Here is a 9,639-nt window from a genome sequence, read left to right on the forward strand (position 1 = left end):
AAGGCTCAAGTGCATCCAACGAAGGAGATTCGAAGGTACACTCTATATAAACCTCATTGCCATACGAGGTGAAGGACACACAATCTGAGACTCAGATTCAGATTCAAATACATAGTGATAGACGTAAACTATCAGCGGCTTACGATCTAGATCACCTTTCCCAGTTCTTTATTCCTTAGCTTTGTGCTTCTAGCAGAGCCGTTTGTGATTAAGTTCATCAACTGACTTAGCCTTCGGAGCTGGATACCCAACCCCCGCGGTCGGGCCACATCTGACGCTTTCGTTTTGCAGGTCATCACGAGGAGATCTAAGGGCTGAGCAGATTTTGGACGCATCAGTTACTAAGATTGAATTTAACAAAACTAAATTTAAACTAAATCTATTAATTAATGCAAAAACTTAAACTATGAATATGTGAAGATCTTTGGGATTTCGAATCTCCAATGCTTTTCCCTAACCGATATAACTCTATACTTCAAAGTAAATTATGGATGGTCTTCCTAGATATGCCCTATCTTCGCAAGACTATCGTCATTTGCGAAAGCTTGGCACGCTTAGTTCGCTGAGCTATAGAACATCTTTGGCCAAATTCAAACACAATCAACTAGAAGAGATAGAACAATCAAATTAATGAAATAAGCATGGTTCATCTACATCCCAAAGAAAAGGAACTAGCTACTCATTATCACAAAGTTCATAAAAAAAATAAGGGTAATTTTCATCTGGACCCCCTGAGGTTTGGTCTATGTCATTTTTAGTCCAAATAAATGGACACTTTGCATCTGCCTCCCCTGAGGTATTCAATAAGATCAACTAAGGACAATTTTTAGTTTTTATGACCAAAATACCCTCTCCTTGTCGATTTGCATATTTTCTTACAATTAAATACAAATGTGAAAATCAAAAAAGTAGGGTATCCGCTCCTGTACGATCAATGCAAACAAAGAGTAATTTCTCTGCTACTTGCCGACGCCGACTAAGAAACAAGTGGGTTCTGGCTATGGGCAAAAACTACAGAGCTTCCTTCTCCCTCTTCTCTAGTTCATTGTCTAGCTTAGAGCACAAGGTCCTACTTCATCGCCTAAAGAATTTGATAATCTGATTATGTCTTCTTCCTCTGGTAGTTGCATCAAGCATCGTACCAGTCTATCTAGTGCTTCCTTCATCCGCCAATGTTGACACACTTCTCTAGCCTCAGCCACGGTCATCTGTAACACAAGAAAGATTTAAAATCAAAATCAGAACCAGACAAGTTCGATTTAAATGGAATTCATTCTTCTTTACTGATGGAAGATGCAAATCTGAGTCATTAAACTTACCCATTTCCTTTGGCGAAGGTTCTTCTCAGGCCAAAGGTCAAGTTGCTCTTTAACGAGCAAAGGGAACATGACACCTTCATAGATTGTGTTATACCTCTTGCTACTGAAAGACCACTCACCAATCTTACTCTGCAAAATAAAAACCAAAAGTAAAAGAAAGTCAGATACAGATAGCCCCATGTAACTCAAATACTTGTAATGAATCAAGGCAACTTTTCAAAGGAATGAAATTACACTGAACTGAACTTTCCCTATCACTCTGGCCTCCTCCAACGTCTCTCGCAAGGCTGCTTCTTTGATTGACTCATCTGTTTCCCAACCTCGCTGATGAATTAAGAGAAGAAAATGATATCATGAGCGACATTAGCCCAGAACTTCAATTTTAGACTCTTTGGGTTATCTTTTTGGGGGGTTTAGTACCTTTGGGAACAACATGCCCTGACCCTTCTGTGAAGTAATTACAAGGATCTCCAGTTCACCTTCATCACCAATGTATTAGTACTCTCACATGGAGGATGTTCTCCGCTCTTGTATCTGTAAGGAAAGCATCTGCAGAAATTGAAAATGCCCATCAACATTAGATTCCAAGGTCAGAAATTTTTAGTATCCTAGGGGGAGAAATTACAGGAAAATCTGGAAGGGGCAAAACCCATTTTAGAATTTCACCCTTTCAACAGCCTCATGAAGATTTCCCCTCAAAAGTAAGCAAATAAGAACCCAAAAGAGTAAAGAGTAAGAAAGAATCCGTACCCAACAACAAGGCGATGGCCATCCCTGTAGCGTTGCAAGTGTCTTCCGGTGCGAGAAACCAAAGAAACCATGTTTCAAGATTTGCAAAGAGACTACTAGGAATGTAAAGCGGAATGGTTTAGCAGGAAAGAGAAATTGGGAAGAGAAAGAAACCCTTAAATTTTTTGTACGATGAATCCTTGATTAGCGGGTTAGCTATCACTGAATGTTCGATGATTGTTGCCGGAATTGAAGAGGAAAAAAAAGCAGCAACGATGTCAGACCGATGATGGAGACGATGAAGGAGATGAGAGAGATCAGGGATCCCGCAAACACCGCACTCTTTTGATTTTCACCGTTAGATTTAATTGTGGAAAAAATGTGCAAATCTTACGGTATAATAGATGTAAGGGTATTTTGGTCATAAAAATAACAAATTGTCCTTAATTAATCTTGTTGAATACCTCAGGGGAGGCAGATGCAAAGTATCCATTTATTTGGACTAAAAATGACATGAACCAAACCTTAGGGGGTCCAGATGAAAATTACCCAAAAAATAAAGATGAAACATAGGGGGAGAGAGAGAGAGAGAGATGTGGTCTTCTTCTTCAGCAATGAGAGATGAGAGCCGCATTCGCCGTCTTCTTCTCTTCTCTGTGGTTGGCTTCTCTTTTATGTCTCCCGCACACAATGAATCCCCTCTCTTTACTCGTCGATTTGACCTTTATTCTTTAGGAATTTGGAAAAACTTAAAACCGTAAAGTTGTAGATATTTTTAATATCGTTCCATAGCATCTTGAATCATCAAAATCCAAGCTCATACGAGAGAGATATGCCCAAATTACTGAAGGTAGGTCTGTTTACCCGATTTTCAAATTTATTACCAATTTTGTTCTTTAGACCTCCACCTGTTTCCAATTTGGCTAAGATCTCACTTTTCATGATTTCTTGGGAAGCAAGATTGAATGCCATGATTTAAAATCCACCAATATCTAATATATTTGCCAACTTTACTCCATATTATCTCTAATATCCAAAATCACCTTATTCCTGAAAAATACACAAAAATACTCAATTAGCTCTCTTTAATTAAATAAGTATTGGAAGTTAAATCAAATAAATAATGGTAAATGCATGCTTATCAAATACCCCCACACTTGAGTGTTTGCTAGTCCTCGAGCAAAACAAAACAATAAAAGTAATACAGAAAATAAAGAAAGAAAAACCTAACTCACTTTCGTAGGAATCACGGTTGCACTTAGCATGTGCAACAAGCTTTTAAACCCCTAGGTTACCCTAGTGGACGAGTTGTGTCTCATGAGTGTTTGCAGAGAATATACACACAAAATTCTTAAGTGCTCTTATAATTATTCTGGTAGTAGTAAGAGTAGAAAGATAGATTCCAAGACAAAGACACTCCACTAAAGATTAAAGGGAATATAGGCACCCCCACACTTAAGCTCTTACACCCTCTCTTGAGTCTAGCTCTAGGCAAACAATTCAATCGAGAAGTCTCTTCTTATCTTCAGTCTACCAGTTCACCCTCAGATAAGACTAAACTAGGTACTAAATAATACCAAGAACTCAAGATCTAAGCAATATTGACCTTCTTAGACATTTCTCCTTTATAAGCACATTAATTCACTTCTTTCTTTAATGGTCACAGTTCTAGTCCGTGCAATGTCTTGCCTCTTAAGCTTTCTAGATAGCCAATGTAACGAGTGTTGCGTCAGCCGCTCTCAAGCCAGATGGCCTTAAGGGACTAGGTGTAGAATACCCCTCAAACTTACTTACTCAAGCCCACTAGGCTACAGGCCAAGACTGGACCAAAGACACCTCAACTGTTTGATGCGAGGCATGATGTTGGTGACACCGAGACCCGGTTACTAAGAAGGAGGTCTAACCTTTAAACTTCAGCATATATATTTTTTTTCTTTTCCTTTTTTCACATTACACTTCAATTCACTTCACATTTAAATAGTCTAAAATCGGTCTCAACTTGTCACCATAAGCACAAGGCAATACAAGATAACTAGATGGTCAAACTTTTTGGACTACCTGGAATTCCTATTTTCCGATTCAACCTCGGTCTCAAAATGTAAAACCCATTACTATTCTCTCAAGAGGGTGTTCATTACATCAGATGGGATTTCTAAAACACTTAAACTTTCATTTTGTATCGAAGCAAGGAATTAAAACATTTATCTTACCAAAGCCAAAAAAAAATTGGGCACTTTTTATCTTTTGTGACAATGCTCTACCAACTATCAACAAGTCTTACTCGAGTTGACACCCCCCCACACTTAAATTATGCAATGACCTTAGTGCATGCAAGATATATAAAAAAAATGATAGAAGCAAATAGAGGAAAGAGTGTACCCGATGTTTGAGATCATGATAGAGCACGCAACAGTAAAACCTAACAACAAAAAAAGAAAAGAAAGGAAAAAAAACAAGAAATAATATCTAAACATATGGGTTGCCTCCCATAAAGCGCTAAGTTTAGAGTCTTCAGCCAGACTCAGTAAGAAGCCGCCAATGGAGGTGGAAGCTCAAATCTAAATGTGAATGGTGACTGCTCCAAAGAAGTGGAAGAGTCCAACAATGTGTTGACTTCCTCAATATTTAAGTTATATTCCCCAAATGGCAAGTAATGTTGTAGGGGATCATCAATAAGAATGTTTAGAATATAATCAATCACTACCTCATCAATAAAGTTAATCGCAAAGCACTCTTCATCTCTATTTGAGCTTAAAGATACATTCTTTATAGAATCTGGAATTGAGGACTTAAGAGCTTCATGGAAGGGGGCTTTGGGAGTGTAAGATTTAGGAGTAGGACCCTCTACAATCGGAATGTGCAACCCCTTACAAGGAAATTGATGGGAAATACTCACAGGTGGTGTTTCTTTACTAGGCTTGTGTGCATCATTGCCAGTCTCATTGTGAAACCCAGCCCTAATCTAACCCTTACCTTGACCCAGTAAACCGGTTGTTTTTAGGTCCGAAGACCCGGAGTAAAGAAAGAAGCCAACTATGGGCCATCTCAGTAGAAGACATGGTGTTTGACTCTGAACCCATGGATGTTGTTGATGGAGTTTCATACTTGGATGTCTGTGTAGATTTGGAAAGGAAGCTGCAGTTGTCTGAAGATGAGATTAGTTGAAGGACTTGGAGTATTATCTGACTTGGTTTGAAGGTATTTCTTCACACTTGACTTGTTACTTGATGTGTATGCAAAAGCCCATAAGGTTTAAAGCCCATTTGATCCTCCAAATCCCTGATTATTCCTTACTGTCTGCCTTGGTCGACTGACTGGTCGAGTGGGCCACTCGACCAAGCACTCGACCAAAGGAAGGTGAAATCCGAGGAATTGTAAATTTAGGGTTTTTCACTCTTATTTAAACCCTACTTCGTATTTCTTTGTTACGGCTGCCTCCTAAACACTTTGTGAACGTGAGAAGACCTCTCCGAAACTCTCTCTGGTGATTTCGAAGATTCCTCTGCAAATCTGAAACCTCTCTTCTCTGTTCTGACAATTCAAGGTTAGTATCTCTTCTGAATTTTTAATTCTCTTTTCTTGATCTTGTTCTTGATTGAGATCAGGAAGTTGATGCTGCATCCTTGCAACCATCCCTTCGTGATCTCCTTCGTTTCTTTGAGATCTATGATCATCATCATCATGATCTCAACCCTAGCCGAAGATTTTCTTGAAACCCTAACCCTTGCTGGAGTTCTGGAAACTCTTGTTAACCTCCCATGTGAGGGAAACCTCATGGGTAATATTTCTAGTAACCTAAATTAGTTTTCCTATGATTTTCTTATTGCCTTTGGCCAATTATTTAATTTTCTTTCATTCTGTGATCTCAACCTTTTTATGGGAACCATAAGGTTGAAACCCTAAATTCTTGGGTTAAATCAAGAACCCAAATTTTCCCTATGACTTGATGTTTTTATCTTACTATATGATCCTAATATACCTTAGGAAGTTCCCCTTCGAATTTCGGATCATTCCGACTTCAAACGAAGAAGTTATGGCCAAAAACAACAGTACAATTCCAGATCGACTTGCTTGGTCGATCCGGGCGATCTACCAAGCACTCGACCAAAGGAGTCAGTAGCTTCGTTTTTCACCCGAATTGATTCGTTTGCTCTCTGATCTTTTAGGCATCTTTCCTAATGTTGTATCTATGATTGTTAGGAATCTATTTGCTAAGTTTGGAGTTGCTCTCTTTGATTTTTGGATCATATTCTTCGATAATCAGGTAAGGACAGTTGATTCCTTAACTACATAGATTGCTTGTTCTCTGGTTTCTACTTTATGAAACTATGAGATTACCTACTGTTGTTGTATTTTAATTCTGATCTCCTACTGTGAGAACAGTAGCACTTATTTATATTATCTTTTTCATTATTCATGTTATATGAGTTACTTATTACTGCTTAATCTGATTTTGCTTTTACATTCTCTTGCATATGATGAACTGTTGGTTGTGTATGTCATGACTGATCTGAGAATGTGTTTGCTTAAGTTTGGTTTGGGAATGGGGAGTATCCTATTGATGCTTCTGTCTTTAGACATCGGAGGGAATAGTATGGGCTGTTTTCCGAAGATGCCCATCGACGCTTTCCCGAATCAATGGTTGTCATACCTAGGGCTGTCTAGCATTGTTTGGCTAGGATATACCCTTGTTATATCAGACCCGAATCGGAAGGGTATTGAGACCGAACGACCCGTGGTAGCAATGGAGATTCGTGGGCGCTCAAGACCGGTGAAAAGATCCGTGAGAGGACATGGATCACATTGTGGATACTTGAAAGAGGCCATTTATTGGAGGGTTGCATATGGCTAGACTTGGGCTCATGGGCCCTCAAGACCGGTGAAATGATCCGTGAGGGGACATGAGAGCTTCCCGTTTACCATATGTGGATAACCAATAGGGTTGATGAGTCCGTAGTCAGGGACTATTAGGACTCTAGTGGAAAGGATACCAGAAAGGATCGTCAGGGATGAGGAATGGAAGTATCTGGACCTGAGTTAATGTAACTGAGTAGATGACTTGCATTGGGCTAGGCTTTTCCCTGACATGCGCCAGTACTTATGCCAAATGGTTGTGAGAGAGTGTGTTGACTTAACCCCCTACCATGGTTTGTCCCGAGGGATGCAGGACCCGTTACCAACCGGCTGCTCAAGACCGGTGAAATGATCCGTGAGAGAATCCAAGATATCTTAAATGGTTGAGGATGTGAGTGGACCTTCCCAAAGAAGTACGGTGCTATGACTTAAAGCATGTCTACCATAGAGACCAGCATACATAGAGTTAGATGCATACATTCATTACTTGTTTCATACTGCATTGCATCATGTTATGTTTTGCCACATGTTATCTATGATGTTATGGATTAACTTGCCTTACTGAGTTTCTTCGAAACTCATTCCTTTTTTGTACATTTTCTTGTTAGATTATCTTGCAGGTACAGAGTATTATGACGAGCAGTACAGCGAAGCACAGGCTGATGAAGCGTATTACACGCAAGGTGCTGGCTACGATCAAGCTTACTCTGATGATCCCTCGGCAGATCAAGCTGCGTACTACTTTTGAGAACGGCATAGAGTTAGAACGGATTCATTGGATTGATGAAGTCCATACTTATGAAGATGTTATCTATAAACTTGAAGACGCTTAATCTTAGTTTATTTCTTAGTACATTTGTTTCAGTTGTAATCCCTTTTGATTTTCATACTACGTTCCGCTATTTTGGTAAAGTGAGTTTCCGCCTCACTTTACTCCTTTTTGATATCATTGGATATCTGGTATCTTTCCGCACTCTGATTATACTGATTGTTCATTTCTTGTTTTGAACCTTGTTTATAATATTAAAACTTGATTTATTTCCTGTTTATGATTATATTATTGTATATGTGGGAGGATGATTTCCTCGATACTTGATCTTCGGGGCTGTGGATCACACTCCCGGGTATGCCAGTTAGGGTACCGGCTAAGGGGATGTGACACTCATGGGTCAAATCAACCTCTTCTCGACTCTCAAGATCAATGGGCAATGGCTTAGGAGTAGGCAAAGGTGCATAATATTCCTTCCCACTGCGTGTCACAACAGAGATTGCTTGGACTTGTTCCTTCCTAGACCCAATCTGATGATTAGGGTTACTTATTGGTTGACTAGGTAACTGGCCAACCTCCCTCCTACTGATGGCATCAACTAGTTGACCAAGTTGGGTTTCTAATTTGTTAATGGACTGAGAATGGGAATGCAACAATTGAGTGTTTTGCTCTAATCCACTAAGCGCCTTTAGTACCTTTTCCTCAAATGATGAATTATGTGAAGGTTGTGAAGATGATGGTTGCTCATTCCTATAGGCATTTTGGTGCATATTAAATGGAGGTGGCCTATAAGGTATTTGATTAGAGGGATTGGGCATTGAGTTTCGCCATGAAAAATTAGGGTGGTTTCGCCATCTTGGGTTATAGGTATTGGAATATGGATCATTGCCAAATTTAGAGACTCCTTGGGCCAAATGTGTATGCTCCTTAACAAACTCAGGGTATTGTGTAGCCAAATAGCAATCAGTGACATGATGGGATAGGCTAGAACATAAAGCACATGCTTCAATCTGATTAGGTGGAGAGAAACTTATAGGAAGTGGAGATGGGGTTTGTTGTCCTAAGGACAAGAGATGGTCCAATTTCTTTTATAGCAAGTCAACCTTAGTGCTCATCTCAATGGTAGGATTGATCTCATAGAGACTGCTCCTCTTTGGTTGCCCAATGGATGGAATCTCAGTCCTAGCTGTTGAAGCATGGTGTTGGGAGTTTTCACTAAGGGTCTCAAAAAGTTCCCATGCCTCATTCTCATTCTTGTGCATGAAAGTCCCACCACAAGAAGAATCAACCATTGTGCCACCACCACAATGCATTGAACCAATTGCCATTTAGGAATAGCATGGTGGGGGCACTTTCTAGGTAATTCTTTTAGCCTTTCCCAAGCCTCATGAAATTGTTCTCCTTCTTGTTGGGAGAAACTCGTTATCGCTCTCCTAATGCTATTGGTACGGCCAATGGGGAAGAACTTTTTAAGGAACTCTTGTTGCATTTCTACCCAAGTGGAAATTTTAACATTATCCAAAAAATGAAGCCAATGCTTAGCTTTATCTTTAAGGGAGAATGGGAAAAGAAGTAACCTTAAAGCATCAACTGAGAGGTTTTGAATTTTAACCGTGGAGGACACCTCTAAAAACTCATCTAAGTGCTTATAAGGCTCTTCATTGGCAAGTCCATAAAAAGATGGTAGCATTTGAATCACACTAGATTTGATCTCATATTGAGCCGCCTCTATGTTAGGCAACTTAATACAAGAAACCGGAGTATATATCGTAGGACTGAAATGCTCACTCAAGGGCTTCATTGGAGGCTCATAGTTTGCCATGGTTCTTTGCCTGCTAAGGTTGGCCAAAGTCTCTTCTAACTCTAAGTCAAGTGGAGTCAACTCAGGGTTTAGGGACGGACGACCATGCATACACACAGAAGAAGAAGAAGAAGAAAAAAAAAAAAAGAACAAGCTAAATAAGTAAA

The 9,639-nt window shown here is 39.6% G+C and overlaps 1 protein-coding gene and 1 non-coding gene across 2 annotated transcripts; one reads left to right on the forward strand and one right to left on the reverse strand.

Moving 5' to 3' along the window:
• Nucleotides 1–926: 926 nt before the first annotated feature.
• On the reverse strand, nt 927–2,337 carry LOC149028892 (nudix hydrolase 17, mitochondrial-like). Its single transcript, XM_089149401.1, has 6 exons — nt 2,070–2,337; nt 1,837–1,868; nt 1,740–1,792; nt 1,554–1,643; nt 1,320–1,442; nt 927–1,208 (listed from the first exon to the last, which is right to left on the reverse strand). Exons 1-6 carry the CDS (start codon nt 2,138–2,140, stop codon nt 1,050–1,052), a joined length of 528 nt encoding a protein of 175 aa, XP_089005527.1. The 5' UTR covers nt 2,141–2,337; the 3' UTR covers nt 927–1,049.
• Nucleotides 2,338–9,005: 6,668 nt separating this feature from the next.
• LOC149028893 (small nucleolar RNA R71) lies at nt 9,006–9,112 on the forward strand. The gene has a single exon (XR_016171316.1). It is a non-coding gene; the product is annotated as a small nucleolar RNA R71 (small nucleolar RNA).
• The last annotated feature ends 527 nt before the right edge of the window (nt 9,113–9,639 follow it).

Source organism: Hakea prostrata, chromosome 1, assembly GCF_041222555.1.
Source record: "Hakea prostrata isolate BN-2017 chromosome 1, UWA_Hpros_2, whole genome shotgun sequence".
NCBI classification, from domain to species: domain Eukaryota; kingdom Viridiplantae; phylum Streptophyta; class Magnoliopsida; order Proteales; family Proteaceae; genus Hakea; species Hakea prostrata.